Source organism: Myxocyprinus asiaticus, chromosome 49 (assembly GCF_019703515.2).
Source record: "Myxocyprinus asiaticus isolate MX2 ecotype Aquarium Trade chromosome 49, UBuf_Myxa_2, whole genome shotgun sequence".
Taxonomy (NCBI): domain Eukaryota; kingdom Metazoa; phylum Chordata; class Actinopteri; order Cypriniformes; family Catostomidae; genus Myxocyprinus; species Myxocyprinus asiaticus.
In genome coordinates, this window is record NC_059392.1 from 17,292,843 (window position 1) to 17,313,542 (window position 20,700).

At 42.6% G+C, this 20,700-nt stretch overlaps 1 protein-coding gene across 1 annotated transcript in view; it reads left to right on the forward strand.

The window, feature by feature from the left end:
• LOC127438276 (LIM and cysteine-rich domains protein 1-like) overlaps nucleotides 1-20,700 on the forward strand; it is a 99,567-nt gene that overhangs the window by 42,234 nt on the left and 36,633 nt on the right. The window contains exon 4 of the mRNA XM_051693758.1: nucleotides 12,671-12,997. Coding sequence (XP_051549718.1) covers nucleotides 12,671-12,997 — 327 coding nt within the window. The remainder of the gene's footprint in view (nucleotides 1-12,670; nucleotides 12,998-20,700) is intronic.

The following is a 20,700-nucleotide window of genomic DNA, read 5'->3' on the forward strand; positions in this document are numbered from 1 at the left end:
CCCTTCCAATTCCACGAGTTCTTGTGCTTTGGATTTTTTGGTGAATGAGGTGTACTGTATGATCCAACCCCTAAGAACTGCCTTAAGTGCCTCCCAAGCCACGCCCACAGAGGATACTGAGGACCAGTTGGTCTCCATATAGACATTGATTTCAGCCTTTAACATTTGTTGGGATTCAAGATTTTGCAAAAGGGATACTTTAAAGTGCCAACTATATGATTTATTTTTCTCCATATGTGGCAACACCTCTAAACACACCAGGGTGTGATCTGAGACTAAAATATTCCAATTGAGCAATCAACAACAGATTAAATGTGGGACTTAGATATAAAAAATAGAATAAATCTATTCTAGAGTAAATCTTATCGACTAAAGAAAAAAAATTATAGTCCCTACCAGATGGGTTCAAAAGTCTCAAAATATCTGTAAGACCAAGATTTTTACACATCCTGTGAAGCGTCAATGTTGCTCTAGGGGGCTTGCACACTTTTGCTTCACTATGATCAAGGACTGAGTCTATCAAATGATTAAAGTCTCCACCCAATATTACATCATGAGGGGTGCCAGCGGCTTGCAACATCCCTTCAAGATCTATAAAAAAGCCCTGATCATCGACGTTAGGTGCATACATTTTCACCAAAATAAGACTCTGTCCCTGAATTTTAGCTAAAACAATAATGATTCTTCCTAATTTATCTTTAATCTGTTTGAGACATTTGAATTGTAGATGTTTGAATTGTCAGTGTAATGACTCACCTGCTCTTACTCGAGCCAGCACTATAAAAAAAATGCCCACCCCATATCTTTCCAAATTTTTCAACTTCCTGTGGAGAAATGTGCGTTTATTGAAGAAACACTATATCATATTTCTTACGCGTAAAAGAGAAACAACCTTCCTTCTTTTTATGGGGTGCCCCAACCCATTCACATTCCACGTGGAGAGAGACAATCCACTCATATTAACATTTGACATTTTGACATATAAGAAAAAATAGATTGTGTGTCAAAAACAGGATTGTAAAGACCACGTTCCAACATTAGTGCAACAGTCAAACCCCGAACATTCCCCAGAACCAAACAAACAGAAAAAAGAAAAACGTGTTCATTAACCCCACACACGACAGCGCCAACTGGCGTCCATCCCTCCAAACTCAAACAGTACATGTATGCCTACGAGAACACCTGTGACAACTTTGCCGTTGGATTGCTCAAGTCGGGTGCTTCTATACAAATATTGTGAGACAGAATTGCACAGCAAAAGATAATCTATAAAACAAACTCCAACCAATAGGCAGAATAAACACAAAGAGCTTGTAGCTTCATCCATAAAACTGTCCTAAAGGATTTTTCTTTCCATTATTCTGCAAAATAAACTCCAGCCGCTAGGCGGAACCAGCACATAAATAGATTCTTCAGACATGAGTGCAGAATGAGTGCAGACTTACTCACTCCAATGACTCCAATGACTTTGATACACCACATGACTTAGCCAGAAATACAAAACAAAATAAACTCTAGCCAATAGGCGGACTAAGCACAAAGAGCATGTAGATTCATCCTCAAAACCGTCCAGAAGGTGTGTTGCTCTACAAAATAAACTCCAGCTGCTAGGCAGAACCAGCACAAAAAGAGCATGCAGAATCTTCAAACAGTCAAGCAAATGTTCAGTGAGCCGGTCCACTCAGCTGCAACATGAGTACCACAAGGTAACTTACTCCATTGACTTTATGAAGGACATTGCTTGATGTGGGCATGTAAATGTTTTACAGCCATCCTTAGCATTTATTCTCAATTTGGCCGGGAATATCAGTGCAAAAGCGACCTTCCATTGATGTAAAACTTTCTTGCATTCCTTGAATCGATCATGTTTCTCTCTTGTCGTGTTCGCAAAGTCTGGGAACAAAAAATGCTGTGGTTCTTCCAAGAAAGCCTTCCTTCACTCCTCGCTTCACATAACACAAGATCTTTATCAGATGATCTCAGAAATTTGGCCAGAATTGATCGGGGCCTGTCTCCTTCTGCGCATCTTTGTGCCGGAACACTGTGAGCTCGCTCGATTTCCAGCTTATGACCTGCTATGTCGAGTAGATTCGGAAAAAGCCCATCCAGGAATTTCAACATATCCCGTCTCTCTGCTTCCTCAGGAATTCCGACGATACGGACGTTATTCCGCCGAATACGGTTTTCCATGTCCTCCAACTTCTCTCAGGCACACTCCAGATCCACCTTGGTTGCTTGTGGATTAGCAGATAATTCCCTCTCCAATGTTACCAGATAATTGATCCATTTCTCGACATCCCCCACTCTTGTAACCATATCAGTGAATTTCACCTCCATGGCAGTGATCGATTGACGTATCACAGCCAAATCCTCCAAGTCAGCAATGACCTTTGTCAGCATTACTGTCATGTTCAACATCTCTCTCTGCATTTCCAGCAACTCTCCGACCAAATCAACTCCTGGGCTCGGTGCCTTCTTGGGAGTGTCGTCTTAAGCACAAAAGTGTCTCTTAATGTCTCTGGAGCCCGAGGATTTTGAATTCTTTGACATATTGTCCTCCTAGAACAGTTATGGAACAGAGTGTATCGAATCTCAACGGTTTATGTCATAAAAAGTATTAAAACTAGCAAATTGCGCAGAGCTCGCCGCTCGTCCGATCCTTGCATGGCATCACATCTGTCCAAATACATTTTTAATCAACTCAAGTAAAAGTACTATTATTTATTTATAAAAAATTTGAATAATTTACTCAAGTACTGTAATTTATTACTTTCCACCTCTGCCTGCACTTGAATCCAGTATTTCACATGAGACAGAATGTGTGAGCTCCACTCTCTTCTCTCCCATTGGTTGTTGCTGCATTGTGTTGCTCCTCATTTACATAAAGTTAAAGTTTTCTCAACTTTATTGCATCCCTGGACACGAGTGACAGTGACAAATGACAGCAGGATGTGTGCGTCCACATCCGGTTGTCATTTGTCGCTGTCGCTCATATCACCAAAAATGACCAGCTGTCATTGAAATTGAATGAGATCTCTTTGCTTGATGCTGCAAAATTTCTGGTAGTGTGAACGGCTCTTATCCATCACTTCTGGAACATTCCCTGAACTTTCTCATGCCAAAAGGAGCAGGTTTTTATGTGTAATATAATAGCTGTTAATGACTCTAAATGTTTTATTGAAGCTGAATCATAAAGCAGTTTAACAGTGAGCCAGTATTGCTGTACAGGGTCTTGTTGAATGAATCCACTGTCTGACACCTGCAGCCTCATGTGTCACAGTGACCACGTTTACTGTAAGGCAGGGTGCCAAGGTGTTTGAATTCAAAGGACAAAACTCCCCAGGGAGGCATTTACAATGTCTCAGTGCGACTGGTACTATGGTCTCATCCCCACAACAGTTTTAAGAATGTAGAAAAATTCTGGCCACTGCTTGGGAGTGCGCCTCCCTCCTTGGTATTTCATCTAAATTACCTCCTGTATGCAGATAAATTACTTCCAAACCTATTAATCTCCAAATTCTTATTGTCATTCCATTTGGTTGTGGTCTGGTTATTTAAGGAAACTTAGCACATTGTTCATTGGAATTTTCTGTTGCCAGAAATCCCTGTAGTTTCAAACTACATACTTTGCTGAAGTCAGGTATGCATCTGTTAATCTTAAGATTCATCTTTGAGCATTAGATGTTTTGTATTGATTATTTCTGAATTTATTAATTATGTAATTGGCTTGATACATATTTACCTGACTAATAAATTGTTAAACTTGATTCTATTCTACCTTATTCTGAAATAAATCAGCTTTAGTAGATTACGTTAAATTCTTGTTACCGCAAATCTGTGATTAGAGTTAATACATACTAAGACCTAGCATTTGATAGCGCATGAAGCACATCAACTGGGATCTTAAGCTTTCTGATTAACCATTTGACTTTAAGTGTAATAGACTATAAAGGCTAAAAGAATGTACTATTTGGGACAATGTAATATTGATCGACCTGTCCAGATAGCACTAGTCATGACCCCTGTTTATTGCTAATATTATTCTAGTAAAGTGTAATAGGAAACTATAGAAACTAAGCAAAACTACTATTTAGAAATAGACAAGCTGCGGTAGTAATCATTCTTTATAGTATTAGTCATTTACCTCTGGCTTAAGATCAAACTGACAAGTTTGTGACCATTGGACCCGTGCATACACAAGGCCCTAAGCGCAGAATTCCGAATGAATGAGTGCAATTTAAAAGTATAGAACTGACTAGAATAATCAAGTATCCAAATCTAGATAAGATGTCAATTAATAATAATAACTGGAATCTCAAACTAAATTCGAGGTCTAATATAAGTGGAGTCAGATTCAATTATTAATGGAGTCAGATTCGGTCTTAACTAAATCAAATAGTTACACGCACACAAAATTGACAAACGCGCAGATAGCTTCACCACTTCGCTGGATTCCGCCATTGGGCCAGCGAGGTGGCAGTTTTACAACATGCACTTAAGAAAACGGTTTATTCCAGGGTTTTTGCAGAAAGCAGCATTCTGAAATGTCATGTAAACAAGAATGTAGATTCCCTTATGCCATCAAGGGATTAAGAGAAAGCAGTTTAACATAGGTTTCTTACGAAGAACACGGCATAATGTGGCTATGTTAACACATACTGGTAAGTGGCATTCTAATAGATTTTTGAGGAGTGTGCATGTACGTGAACAGACCGGATAACTAACGTCATAGGATGGAGCCCAACAACATGTAAACACAATTGAAAGAATTCAGCATTTTTGGGAGTACAGTGTGAAAAGCACATACACTATAAACTTTACTCATTTATATACACCAATGTAAAATACAGACTGTCCCTCATGTTCGCGTATATGCGCACGTACATTGGGGGAATCCCAGGAGGGCTGAGTGGCGGCCGCAGGTCCGAGACAGGGTCAGGAGGCCTGGGAGGTGGCCGCAGGACAGGGACTGGGTCAGGCGGCAGAGCCGCTGTAGGAGGAGTCTCTGGGGGAGCGGGCGGAGCCGCTGGGGAAATAGTCTCTGGGGGAGCGTGCGGAGCCATGGAAGACTCTGTGGGCGGAGCCATGGAAGACTGTGGGCGGAGCCGTGGAAGGCAGAGCCGTGGGAGGAATAGTCTCTGGGGCGGAGCCGCTGGAGGAATAGGCTCTGGGGCGGAGCCGTGGCAGGCTCTGGGGGCGGAGCCATGGAAGGCGGAGCCGTGGAAGGCTTGAGGGGTGAAGCCGTGGAAGGTGGAGCAATGGCAGGCTCGAGACAAAGAGTCCTGGATGAATGGGAAACGACCTCCATGGTCGCGAACATGGGAAGAGACTCGGGAACAACCTCTGTGGTCGTGGGCATGGGCAGAGACTTGGAAACGACCTCCGTGGTAGTGTTCATGGGATGAGACTTGGGAATGACCTCTGTGGTCATGGGCATGGGCGGAGACTCGGGAATGACCTCTGTGGTCGAGGGCATGGGCGGAGACTCGGGAACGACCTCTGTGGTCGAGGGCATGGGCGGAGACTCGGGAACGACCTCTGTGGTCGTGGGCATGGGCGGAGACTCGGGAACGACCTCTGTGGTCGTGGGCATGGGCGGAGACTCGGGAACGACCTCTGTGGTCGTGAACATGGGCGGAGACTCGGGAACGACCTCTGTAGTCATGGGCATGGGCGGAGACTCGGGAATGACCTCTGTAGTCGAGGGCATGGGCGGAGACTCGGGAACGACCTCTGTGGTCGAGGGCATGGGCGGAGACTCGGGAACGACCTCTGTGGTCGAGGGCATGGGCGGAGACTCGGGAACGACCTCTGTGGTCGAGGGCATGGGCGGAGACTCGGGAACGACCTCTGTGGTCGAGGGCATGGGCGGAGACTCGGGAACGACCTCTGTGCTCGAGGGCATGGGCGGAGACTCGGGACGGAGACTCGGGAACGACCTCTGTGGTCGAGGGCATGGGCGGAGACTCGGGAACGACCTCTGTGGTCGTGGGCATGGGCGGAGACTCGGGAACGACCTCTGTGGTCATGGGCATGGGCGGAGACTCAGGAATGACCTCTGTGGTCGTAGGCATGGGAAGAGACTTGGGAACGACCTCTGTGGTCATGGGCATAGGCGGAGACTCTGGAATTACCTCCAAGAAACTTTTCTTCTCTTCCTCCTCCTCTGGATGGCCAAAGTTGGCAACGCTGGCTCTGGGACGGACGAGGCTGGCAACTCATTGGCCGTGACAGGCGTGGGCATTGGCTCGTAGACCGTGGCAGGTGTGGGCACTGGCTCATTGACCGTGGCAGGCGTGGGCGCAGACAATTTTTGAGGTAGGGTCTTCATGGACCTACGCACCAACATCAGTGGCAGATCATACAACTTCGAGACTGGGGACATGGAAGGCTTCGAGACTGGGGCCGTGGAAGGCTTCAAGACTGGGGCCGTGGAAGGCTTCTACAAGGGAGCCGAAGACACAGGTTTTGGCCCGGCGTTCCCGCCATAATCCACTGTATAAAGGGAACCGCAAAGTTCCAGAGCCTTCTCCACATATTCGCCGACCATCCAGTGAGGATCAGCAGGAGACATCAATTCCCTCAGTGCACTATTCAGACCAGCCCGGAAGAAAACCACCAGAGAACGGTCAGGATAGTGCACTACATTTGCCAGCTCTAGAAACACACAGACGTGATCCTCAACTGGACGGTCCCCTTGCTGAAAGAGCAGAATTCTGACGGCCGCTAGATCCATTTTTAGGTCTTTCTGTGACGAGGCAGACAAGGAATGAGGATCTAAATGCGGCTTTAATGAAAAAAAAGATGAACAAAGTAACTAAAACTAAACAAAAACACGGGAAACCAGGCACAGAACATGACAATACATGTAAAGACTGACAAAGAAACCAGGGGAAACAAGGGCTTAAATACACATGGGCAAACAAGGAAATGAGGAACACCTGGGGAAAACAATCAGGGGGAAACCAATCATAAAATGAAACTACAGAAGGACTAAAAACTAACAGGAAACTGGAACTAAACAAGAATTTCAACATAAAAGTCAACACAAAAACAGGGAATATGTGACAGCATGTAAACGGGAACACTGCTATCTCAAAATAATCCGCTTTCTGGTGTCCATGTAAACGTTTCAATGGGTATTCAATCGGGCCCTGGTGCTTTTCCTCCCTTCATGTCATAGCCTCGGATATCTCCTCAACTTCTAATTCCAATGAGAGAGCTGATTCCTCCTCTAGGGGCATAAATTGTAAAGCGTTAAGAATTGATGTCTGGCATTGTTCTGACATCTGAGTATATTCTGAGATGTATAAAGAGCTGTAGTATGATCTTAATTATTTGTTTATTTCATCAGGATTTACTATAATGCAACCATTATCTCCTCCTATATTAGTGATTACTCTCTCTGATGTTGTTTGCTTAATATGCCAGGCCAGGTGTTTCCCTGCTCTTTCTCCCAGTATATAATAATTCTGCTTTAAGCGCATCAATCTCTTCATTACTCACTTTGATATTTCATTATATTGCAGATTTAATTTCTGCAATTGAGGTATGATGGTAGAGTGGTGTAAAAGTGAGGGAGAATGAAGCATAGTCTGATATATACACTGATGAGCCAAAACATAATGACTAATATGCTGTTTGTCCTCCTCGTGCCGCCAAAACAGCACGACCCATAGAGGCATGGACTCTACAAGACCCCTGAAGGTGTCCTGTGGCATCTGGCACCAAGACATTAGCAACATATCCTTCAAGTCCTGAAAGTTGCGAGGTCGAGCTGCCGCAGATCTGACTTGCTGGTCCAGCACATCCCATAGATGATCAATCGGATTGAAATCTGGGGAATTTGGAGGCCAGGGCAACACCTTGAACTCTTCATCATGTTCCTCAAACTATTCCCAAATAATGTGTGCAGTGTGGCATTGTGCATTATCCTGCTGAAAGAGGCCACTGCCATCAGAGAATACCATTTCCATGAAGGGGTGTACCTGGTATGCAACGATGTTTAGGTAGATGGCACGTGTCAAATTGACATCCACATGAATGGCCAGACCCAAGGTTTCCCAGCAGAAAATTGCCCAGAGCATCATACTCCCTCCACCGGCTTGTCATCTTCCCACAGTGCATCCTGGTGCCATCACTTCCCCAGGTAAACAGTGTACATGTACACGGCCGTCCACATGATGTAAAAGAAAATGGGTCTCATCGGACCAAGCAACCTTCTTCCACTGATCCAAGGTCCAGTTCTGACTCTTGCGTGCCCATTTTAGGCACTTTCTATAGTGGACCGGGGTCATCATATACACTCTGACCGGTCTGCGGCCACACAACATTCCTCCCGTAACATCATTAAAATTTTCTGTGAATTGTGCCACAGTAGACCTTCTGTCGGTTCGGACCAGACAGGATAGCCTTTGTTGCCCTCGCACATCGATGAGCCTTGAGCGCCCAACACCCTGTCACCAGTTTGTGGTTTGTCCCTCCTCGGACCACTGTTGGAATGTACTCATCACTGCTGACCGGGAGCACCCCATAACCCTTGCCGTTTCAGAGATGCTCTGACCCAGTTGTCTGGCCATAACAATTTGGAAAATGGGGTGTGACAGTATAGTGTTGAAAAAAATCAAAATCAGTCGTTAAGTGTAACACCTTCCCTCAGTTTTAACCAATAACTGTGAAAGGTTCACCCACTAGGAAGGAAAGATCAGCAACAACAGTAACTAAGTGTGACACCCCCCACCCAAATCGAGTTGTTCTGAGTCTGCTAGTGTGACGCTAGCTTAAATCTTGCCTGGATACAAAACATCTAATTCTCGCTATATTTTTTTAAATGATATTAGGCTGATTTAGTTATTGCTTTGTTATGACTACTGAAACAAAGGCTTGACTCCAAAATAAAACCAAGACTCTAGTCAACAAGAATTTAGTTATTATTAAACATTAACTAAATTCAGCTGTGTAGATAGTAGCATCCCTTGAATGATTATATATATCTCTGAGTGATCACATAATGTGTTTATTGCTTGGAGAAGTATTGATTTATGCATTAAGGTAATTATACCTCTGGCTTGAGAGGTAAATCGTGCAGAAAAAAAATGTCCTGGCCACATTCTCCATACTCTGTCTATATTGTCCAGCATTAAATGGGTTTCTTGAAGAAAAAAATATTGTGGACTGTAATAATTTGATCTGCTCATAACTTCTCTGCAGATATCTGCAAAGAACATAACAATTTCATTTTGAAGTAGAGGGTTTTCTTGGCGTGTCTCTGTAATTTAGGAAATTCATGATGACAGCCCTGCTGAAAAGTCCAGCAGTGCTGGTCACCAACTTATGTTGTGTTTTGGGTTCTGGTGCCCCAGCATGGAATGCTGGTGTGCTGGTGTCTCCACCAGGCTTTTAAGACAATGCTGGTCAACTAGCTTTACTAGCTAGGTTTTGCTGGTGAAAAACATGGCTATGCTGGTCCACCAGCTAGACCAGAACCAAGCAAGCACTAACCGGCATAACCATCTTAGACCAGCATGGGAATTGCATTGCATCTAGTCCCTAGATGGATCACAACAGGAAACCAACTTTTTGTATTTTTATGTAAAAAAAAAAACGTTTTTAATAATCAAATACATTTGTAGTTATTGTAATAACATTTAATAATCTAATAAAAAAATGTTTTAGCGGTTATTATATAGGCTACATGCAAAACTGAAGTCCACATTGTATGAAAAAAATTATATTTTCAAAATCTTCTTTATTGTTACAACATAAAACAATACTTGACAGTAGTTATGGCGCACCACGGTAAGAAATACTGTTTTACAGCTCTCAAAAGAAAAACTTTCCATAGTTTCATTGTGCAGCTGTATATATTGGGTGATACAGTATATTATACAGTAGACTGGAGTAATGACTGCTGAAAATGGGGTTTTGCATCAGGGTAAATATAACATTTTCAATAAATTAAAATATAAAGCACCTTTTTCAAACAGTAATAATAATTTGATGCATTCTTTGTGAACAGAAGCACTGCAGAACATGCAGAAAAAAACAAAACATCCCTTTCCCTTGCAGATACAATGTACAGAGCAAACAAAAAAAAAAAAAAAGAAAAAAAAATCTATATATACAAATTCACACACATCAAAGAACATTACATTTACTGTACATATCATTACAAGAACAGAACACACAATGTAAGACTATTCATATCAATTTATATACTAACATCATCCAGACATGTTTTACTAAATATTGGCTTCCATATTTTTTAAAATTTCTCAGGTTGTCCTCTTTATACATTATTTTTTCATGTTGACTATATGACAATAGCTTATTCCACCATTGTTTATTTGAAGGTTCTTTCGTCACTTACCAGTTTTTTAATATACAGTACATTTCTTAGCTGCAGTCGTAAATTTCTAATTTTTTACATTTCCAAAACATATGATATAATTCTGCATTATCCATGTGACATTGAGGGCATTTTGAGTATATATTAGCTGTAATTAGTGATATTTTATAAGGAGTAAAATATGTGCAATTTATTATATTGAGTTGTAATAATTTATGTTTAGTACTAACAAGAAGTTTATGAGAAACTGTTAAAATTATTTTCTATTCAATTTCTGTATATTCACAACGTATCTTATTTTCCCAAACTATCTTTCATCTCTTAAAACACCATATATTTGAGATATGAGACCTTTATTCGAGTTGGTATTGCACAGTATTTCCTCTATTGGAGAGTATGTTATACTAGGAAAGTATTTAGCTGAGTGAACTACCCAACTTCTAATCTCTCTCTCTCTCTCTCTCTCTCTCTCTCTCTCTCTCTATATATATATATATATTAGTATCTGGTATATTATATTTAAATTTTAAATGGACCAAAATCTAAAAATATATTGTTAATGCATAGATCACTTACTGTATTAATATCTCTTCTTTGCCATTTGGCTGTAATAGTATCTAATGGAAAATGTGTCATTCTTGTCCCATAATGGGGTTGCTTTTGTAAAAGAATCAAATTTACACATCTCATTACATCTCTTCCAACTCTTATATGAGAGGGCAATTATTGGATTATTAAATAATTTACCTACTTCTTTTTGGGATTCATATACTGTATATAATAGTTTTTAAAGGAATCTTTATCATTTGTTGCTCTGTATGTTCCCAAGTAGGAATATTAAAAATTGAAGTTGAACCAAAACCATATATTACGAAGCTGACATGCTAAATAATATAATTTAAAATTGGGTAAATTTAAGACACTTTTTGTAATGTAGTTAGCTTAATCCTGGGTTGTTTTCCTGCCCAAATAAATTTTAACATGTTATCAGTAGTTGTAAATATTGCTGGTGGACATTGTATTGGGAGTGATTAAAATAGATATATAAACTTGGGCAAAATGACATAATTATATTTACTCTACCGATAATTGATATAGGGAGATTCATTCATCGTTGCAATTCTGCTGCTGTTTTCTCCATGAGTGCTTTATAATTACGGTCATACAGATCTTCTAGATTCCTACTTATATATATATATATATATATATATATATACCAAGATACTTTAATCCTTGTAAGTTCCACTTAAATGGTATTGTCTCATAATGTTTAGAGTTCCATTTTCCTATAGGCATTACTTCACTTTTTTCAAAATGAATTTTATAACCAGCAGCAGCACTATATTGATCCAATATTTTACAAAGTTGGTAGAGATCTATCTGGGTCACTTATATAAAGCAACAAATCATCTGTATATAAAGATCATTTCGATTCAGATTCCTTAATTTTTATACACGAGATATTTGTGTTTGTTCTTATTGCCACTGCCAGTGGTTCAATGGCTAGGGCAAATAAGAGAGGGGAGAGAGGGCATCCCTGTCTCGTTCCACGACCTAACACAAATATCTTAGATAGATTCTTATTTGTGAGTACTTGAGCTTTAGGTGCTTTCTATAAAATGTCAATATATTTCATAAAAGTTTGTCCAAAATTCATCTGATGTAAAGTTTCTAACATAAAATCCCACTCCATCATATCAAGCGCTTTTTCTGCATCCACAGATATCACATAATTTGTGGTTTCTGAATACTTTGATGAATTATTTATATGAAGAAGTTTCCTAATATTATCTGATCCTTGTCTAGAATGAATAAATCCGGTTTGATCTTTATGGACCAGTTTTTGGACTACTTTTTCTAATCATGTTGCAATTAATTTTGAAAACAATTTAAAATCTACATTAAGAAGTGAAAGAGGTCTATATGAGCTACATAAATCTTTGTTATTTGATGGTTTTAAAATCACATGTATTTTTGCGATTTCTGAAGTTTGGGGTAATTGCCCTTCCTGTAAGGAGTCCATCAGCATATAAAATAAGGTTTGGACAATTTCCCTCAAAAAGCTTTATAAAATTAGACTGGGAATCCATTTGGTCCTGGTGTTTTGCCCATTTGGAATTTATTTAATGCTTTGTATAATTCTTCTTTTGTTATATTATCATCTAGCTCCATTTTAAATTCATCTGAAAGCCTACTAAGTGAGAGTTTTTCTTTTAATTATTATTCTAAAGAGGGTGCTTTTTCTTTATTAGATGTTTAAGCAAATTCTCTCTCTCTCTCTCTCTCTCTCTCTCTCTCTCTCCATCTCTGTCTGTCTGACAGGCGATGCAGTACATGGAGCTTCTCCCTGTAGACAGGCGTCCTGTGGCCGGCACAGAAGGAGCTTTATATCGCTGCAGGCAACTAATAAGACAGCTGCCCTCGTACGATCAGGACCCGTCATGCTGCCACAGCCTGTCTGAGGTGGAGCAAAGAGCCATGACTCAGTTTGTGAGGTCATATAAAGAGGAGGCGCTCGGGGTGGGGGAGGTCGCCCTGCCTGGACAAGGAGGAACAGCCAAACAGAAGAATGAAAAACAAACCCAGGAACAACTAAAACCTGAGACCACCACCAATGGAACAGCAGAGGAGAACAAGAAAAGGGAATATGTGAGTTTAATGAAACATTAACACATGACTGAGTATAGACAAACACATATGTATAATATCTAAATGAGGACATACCATATACTTGAATTGTTTTTATATAAAGCTAATTATAATAAATACAGACCAACACCCTAACCCTAAAACAATACTTAGAGGGGTCATGAAGTGATATTTTTTTTATCATTTTATAATTTTCCCTGAGGTCCACTGATGTTATAAAAGTTTGTTTGCACCAAAAATAGTCATAATTTAGTAATATATGATAATTTTCCACTCTGTTTTTGGCCCTCTTTCTGAAACTCTCGGTTTTGGCATAAGCGCCTCCTTAAAACTTCAACATAAAGGCCCACTGTTATGATTGGCTAACAGCGTGCAGCTCCTCAAATTCAGCTAACTGAATCGGAAGAGAATGAACAAGGCTCTCAACATTCTAAAATATAATTGCAGGGTTTAAACATAACGCACATCCAACACATTTTATCCGAATATATTAAACTGTTCATCTCAAGCACAACTGTTATCACTCAGCACCATAAACTATCAAACAGTCATGACATTTGAAATGGAATGGTTTACTTATGTTTTTGATGGGGTCCAAGTGTTTTTATCCATCAATAACAGTTGCTTTGCAAAGCTTGAATCGTATTATGAGTGGTTCACAAGCAATCCACGCTGACATGAGCCAGGAAAAAAATGCACACACATAGTCCAAAGCATTTTGAAATGACACACACACATACTCTAGGCGCACTGAGGTGCACATCACCGGAGACATATCAAAACGGTCAAATTCCACGAATTCCAAACGAGCCGTTTTTGCAGCTTGGTTTAAAAAAATGCTCTTTTCCTATCTGTTACTGACTCGACATTGTGTCAATGTAGTGACACTAGGGGTCACTCTTGGGAGCCCCAAACACCTCTGCTTTTTTGAAAAAAGGCCAATGAGAATTGGCGAGTGGAATTTGCATGCCACTTCCCCGGACATATGGGTATAAAAGGAGCTGGTATGCAACCACTCATTCAGATTTTCTCTTCAGAGCCGAGCAGTTGTATTCAGTGCACTGAATTCAATTCCCTCCAAAGACGCACCTCAAAACTGCTGGATTTACGGTGCATTTCAGCGGCTTCTCCCCCTCTGCACCTGTGGAGTGCAGAGAATGCCCCTGGGTGCTTCGGCAGAGTGAAAATAAGAGAGTATATTCTAAAAGAGTATATTTTCATTCACAAAAAGAGCGGCACACACGGAACGTCTTTTTAAAGATGACTTTCCGTTTGTGTGTTATTCCTGGTTGCGGTCATTATCTCTCCGCTTATGACGGCCACGATCGCTGTCTTACGTGTCTGGGCACTGCCCACGAGGAGACATAGTTCGTGGATGAGTCATGTCCTCATTGCGAGAACATGACCATGGCAACGTTGCGGTCGTTGCCATGGTCATGCGGCTCCCCGCACCGGTCCTTCTACCTACGGGTTTGAAGCCCCGTCGGTTAGCACTGGGGGTGATTTGGGGACATCAATGGGACCACCTCCGCCGGGTATCCCCCTACGGACCTCCCATTCCCCAGCACGCTTGCTTGCCCCGAACGGGCTCTCGCCTCCGCCCTGCACTCCATGGCTCTCCTGCAAGTACACCAAGCCAAGGCGCTAAAAGAAATGCACGAGGGTAGTTCTGACCCGGGATTGATGCAGGAACTGCACTCAGCAACCGACCTCGCACTCCAGGCGACGAAGGTCACAGCGCGGTCTCTCGGGCAGGTGATGTTCACCCTGGTGGTCCAGGAGCGCCGCCTTTGGCTCAACTTGGTCAAGATGGGAGAGGCGGACAAGGCACGGTTCCTTGACACCCCCATTTCCCAGGTTGGCCTGTTTGGCGACGCCGTCGAGGACTTTGCCCTGCAGTTCTCGGCGGTAAAGAAGCAGTGGTGTTCTTCCCGACGCGAAGACCCTCAGAGATGTGCAGTCGGATCGGTGCTTTCCTTCCTGCAGGAGAGGCTGGAGGGGCGGCTGTCCCCCTCCACCCTGAAAGTGTATGTAGCCGCTATTTCGGTTCATCACGATGCAGTAGATGGTAAGTACTTGAGGAAGCACGACTTGATCATCAGGTTCCTGAGAGGTGCTAGGAGGTTGAATCCCTCCAGACCACGCCTCGTCCCCTCGTGGGACCTCTCTGTAGTCCTTCGGGGTCTACAGGGAGCTCCCTTTGAGCCCTTGGAGTCAGCTGAGCTTAAGGCACTCTCTTTGAAGACTGCCCTCCTGGCGCTCACTTCCATCAAAAGGGTAGGGGACCTGCAGGCGTTCTCTGTCAGTGAATTGTGCCTGGATTTCAGTCTGGGTTTCTCTCACGTGATCCTGAGACCCTGCCCGGGCTATGTGTCCAAGGTTCCCATGACCCTTTTTAGGGATCAGTTGGTGAACCTGCAAGCGCTGCCCCAGGTGGAGGCAGACCCAGCCTTGGTGTTGCTGTGTCCAGAGCGATCTTTATGCATCTATTTGGATCACATGCAGAGCTTTAAAAGCTCCGAGCAGCTCTTTGTCTGCTGTGGTGGACAGCAGAAAGGAAGCGCTGTCTCCAAACAGAGGATCGCCCACTGGGTCATTACGCCATCGCGATGGCATATCAGGTTCAGGACGTGCCACCCCCTGCGGGGTTACGAGCCCACTTTACCAGGAGTGTGGTGCCTCCTGGGCCCTGGCCAGTGGCGCCTCCTTGGCAGACATCTGCAGAGCAGTGGGCTGGGCAGCACCCAACACCTTTGCGAGGTTCTACAATCTCCGGGTTGAGCCGGTCTCATCCCATGTATTGGCAGGCATGAGCAGGTAAGTTCCGGGACAGCTGGCCGGGTGTACTGCTTGCGCATAGCACCTTTCCCCTCCCTTGAGGTGAAGACGTGTGCTTTTGACTTCCAGTCGTGTTCACAGACTGTGATCCCTGGATGACTTTCCTCCTTAGTCCTCTGGTAGTTGAGTTTGCAGAGAAACTCGCTGCCGGCCCAGTACGTGCGCTAATGAGACCCTGTACTGAGGTAGGTGCTCCACATGTGCTGGTTCCCCCAAGGCGACCCCATGTGATATCTTACGCAAAATCATTTCCCTGTCGGTAAACTGCATCTTCCTTGGGCAGAGACCCCTCTGCCCCCAGTCGCCATGCTCTGTAGAAACTCCTCCCCCTTCGGGTAGGACCTACCATGGGACTTCTCCACATGACATACTTCCGACAAGACTCGGTAAGACCATGTGATGTATTCCACTCAAAATACCCCCCCCCCCCCTCTTTTTGGGCGGGGTGTGGTCTCCGCGGTGTCTTCCCCTTGGGAGGGACACCCCCCGACGCAGACACTTATGGCTCCCAGTCGTTTACAAATTCCACTCTTTTTGGGGAGAAAAGAGAGGGAAAGAGGCCTCGGCTGGGCTAGCCTGTCCCTATTGTTGGGCAGTCGACTTGTTCCTGAAGGACCGTTCGACTCTCATAAGAGCATTGGGGGAGGTTACTTGATGGCCTGGTGCGCTGGCTACAAGGCACATGGCGGTCTGCCCGTCACTTTCGTAACCTCCGTTCCCTGATGGAGGGAACGAGACGGCGTGTCCCTCTTGCCACAATGCTGAACTACCCCCTGAAATGGCCGGGTCTCAACTCCTCAGCACAAAACCTGAATGAGTGGTTGCATACCAGCTCCTTTTATACCCGTATGTCCGGGGGAGTGGCATGCAATTTCCACTCGCCAATTCTTATTGGCCTTTTTTCAAAAAAGCAGAGGTGTTTGGGGCTCCCAAGTGTGACCCCTAGTAGTGTCACTACATCGACACAACGTCTCGTTCCCTCCATCAGGGAACGGAGGTTATGAAAGTAACAATGACATTTTCTGTTAAAGAGGAAGTTTTCAGTTCTGAATCTTACAGTATGTTTTTATAGTAGAATGACCTCTTATAGGTCAAAAGATCAAGGAAAATTTGATTCCTCATGTTGTGACCCCTTTAACTGCATACATCAATATTTGCAGAGAAACGCCCCTAAATACAATATCTGTATATAATGATTAAACAATTATAAATAATTATAAATATACACTCACTGAGCACTTTATTAGGAACACCTGTACACCTACGTATTCATACGATTATCTAATCAGCCAATCGTGTGGCAGCATTGCAATGATTAGAAGCATGCAGATATGAGTCAGGAGCTTCAGATAATGCTCAGATTATCCATTAAAATGGAGAAAAAATATAATTCAGTGATTTCAACCGTGGCATGATTGTTGGTGCCAGACAGGCTGGTTTGAGTATTGCTGTAACTGCTGATTTCCTGGGATTTTCACGCCCAACAGTCTCTTGAGTTTTCTGCAATTGGTGCCAAAAACAAAAAAACATCTAGTGAGCAGCAGTTCTGCAGACGAGTGCCTTGTTGATGAGAGAGGTCAGTGGAGAATGGCTAGACTGGTTCAAGCTAACAGAAAGGCTACTGTAACTCAGATAACTGCTCTGTTCAATTGTAGTGAGCAGAATAGCATCTCAGAATGCACAACACGTCGAACCTTGAGGCGAATGGGCTACAAAAGTAGAAGACCATGTCGGGCACTTTATTAGAACCATAGTGTTCCTAAAAAAGTGCTGAGTGAGTGTATATAATAAAAGTTATAATTTAGATAATTAAAATACTTTACATTATAGAGGATGACAAGTAAAGCATTGGTTAGCCAGTACAAAAAGTGGCTTTAAATGGCAATATATTGTTTATTTCCATATCATTGAATATAAGCCTATCATTGGCCTGAAAGTATGAAGAACTAATGATAGTAATGATCAGGGCCGGCCTGTCCCACAGGTGATAAGGTGGCCGCCTAAGGCCCCAACATGCTTGTGGGGGCCCTATGAATAAATTATAAACCATTAACATATTATAACTTAATGAAAAAACAGTTACTTTAATTTTTTAATTTTCTATAGCTTAACCCTATTAATAGGCACGTTCTTACTGTGCAATATGCATGGGCGTCATTATTTGACATACATATCACAATAATGGTGACAACCAAAAAACAACATATTAAGTATAAGATGAGCTCTAAATAATCACATAATGACAAATAACTGAACGTTACAACAAACGCAGGCATTTGCATAATTTATTCATAATTTATTCCACAATGAATTACTGGGAACTGGAGTGGGCTTCTTATAACAGTATTATTAGACACAGATTGCACAGCTTGTTAAATAATGCTCACACCTGACAGAAATGCAGAAAATATTGCTTTGTGGTTATTTGAGTCTTTGAGGCTTACTTTGTTTAAAGGATGGCAGAAAAAGTGCTTCTTAAAGCAAAGGGCTTGTCATGTTTTCTCAAGAATAACCTGCGGAAGGAATTCAGACACTGCCGATATAAAGACAAACTCACATAGAGTGAAAATATGAGCAAATAATCTGCACAATTACCAAATCTTATCTGCATAGATCTGTGCTCTAAGAGGTACTATTTATAATTATACACATATACATTTATTTTTATATATTTTTTAAAAATCTGTTTGTAGGTTGAGGTTGTGTTATTTATATATTTCTTAACCAACATTGCTACCTGATCTTAACTGGTATTTTAACATTCACTTTTACACATATTCTGTCCAACTTTTTGTTTTCATTGCTTTTTTTTTTGTTTTGTTTTTTTGCAGTAAATAAACATTTACACATAGTTATGTAGGTAGTTATCATGAAATTTTATGCATTGTTAGCAGTGTAATGCGAAGTGACATACTGTCATCTAACAGCATTTTCTGATCTTGTATAGCTGTAATTATTATACTTGTAATTTCCATGACCTTCATATTAACTGAGACACTGGTTTATTTGCACTTTTAGAAAAAAGTTGAAAGGTGATTAAAATCTTTAAAAAACCTGAAGAAAATGGTGAAGAAATGAAGAAACACCTCAAATACATACTTTCCCTCGTACGTTCATGTACATTTTAACCTAACATCTGCATATTGGGAAGAAAAAAAAATCTTGGACATGTTATTTGTTTGAGCAACAAAGTGCTTATTTTTAGTGCTTATCTTTAGTGCTTCCTTTAAAAAAAAAAAATCCACTCATATTTGCAGTGGTTCTATAGATGTTTTAAAGTTATATCAGTTTTTGCACCAGTGGGGCCCATTGTCATGATTACGCCTAGGGCCACACAAACCCAAGGGGTGGCCCTTCACAGCGAGTGGACTGTTTTCTTCTTCATGTCATGCTGCGACAAACGGATGAGCCAAGCTCGCCGTTGATACTGTACATAGTTAGCGAGTGGATTAACTTTAGCTTCTCTGCCGTGCTTCGATGGATGGATGAGACTCGCTTCGACGTTAATACTGCTCAACTTCAGCAAGCTGATTATTTTCTACATCTAGCTCCCCCGGAAAGTGTATCCTTTATCACTACGCATTTGAAAATGCTATTGCTCTTGTAGTTGTGTTGTGTGACTTACTGAACAAAAGCAGTAAAGAGCTGTTTGCTTAACGTCTTTTTCAAGACAGCATTTTGCAAATTTTTCCACAAGCATAAAAACTAAAGCAATATATTCTTCTGATGTACATGAGCACTGTGTGTATAAGCGGTGCTCGTTAAGACTGATTGCATTCACTGTGAATACATGAAACTCAAGATGCTTTGCTTACAGATTCGGCCGTTCAGTATGAGTGCTGTAATTGCCTGGGCTGAACCCATGCTGATACAGTGCTTGGTAAGATTAATTGTGTTCATTGTGAGCGCATGAAACTCGAAATGCTTTGCTCTCGGCTCCCTTTCGTTCTGAAAGTCGAACACCCCCCCCCCCCCCCCCGCCCCCACCTCCCACCTCCTCTAGCCAAACTCCTTCTGCGGCTCCAGAGGGACTGCATGAGGGAGGTGCATGATGACGGGATACAGAGCACAGAGAGTTGAGGATGATTTGTGAGTGGCTCGAGCCTTGAATCTCTTCTCCATTTAAAGCAGCTTCAGCTGTCCAGTACAGCTGTGATGATCAGTGCGCTGGGGTGCAAGGGCGGATTGGCCATCCGTGGAACCGGGAATTTTCCTGGCGGGCCGGCCGCAAAACGGGGCCGATTGGGTAAACTGAAATGGGCCGCCGCGTTATGCAGAACGGGCCAAAAAACGGCACCGCGATATGCTGAAGGGGGCAGCGATATGCAGAAAAGGACAGCGACACCCCCCCGCCCCCCCCCGCTCAACAACTTTTGGGTCAGTTTCTATGTAAAATCCCGGGCCGATTTCTCTTCCCAGTCCCCTGCTGGGGTGCATGATACGATCACGCTCAGTGGAGATTATGATGAGTTGGATGCTATGTACTATATAGATGGAGTTTATCCCTGTAAGGCACGAGCACTGTTTATTGCCTGGGCAGAGTACATGCTGTCACAATGTTCATTGAGATTGTGTTCATTGCGAGTTCATAACATTCGAAATGCTTCGCTCTTGGCTTGATTTCTGGAAAGCTGATACTGGTCCCCTCTCCTACCTCTATATAGCAAGAACGGGATACAGAGCACAGAGAATTTGAGGATGATTTGTCACCGGTTTGAGCCTTGCATCTCTCCTCCTCTCAACCTTAAGCGGCTTTGCCTGTTCTGTGCACCCGTGGCGATTTGTGGATCCCTCTGGCACGCTGCTATTGTTCACGTTTGGCGGTGGTGATGAAAACAGGGATATTTTGTCGCTGGGCTTTCATT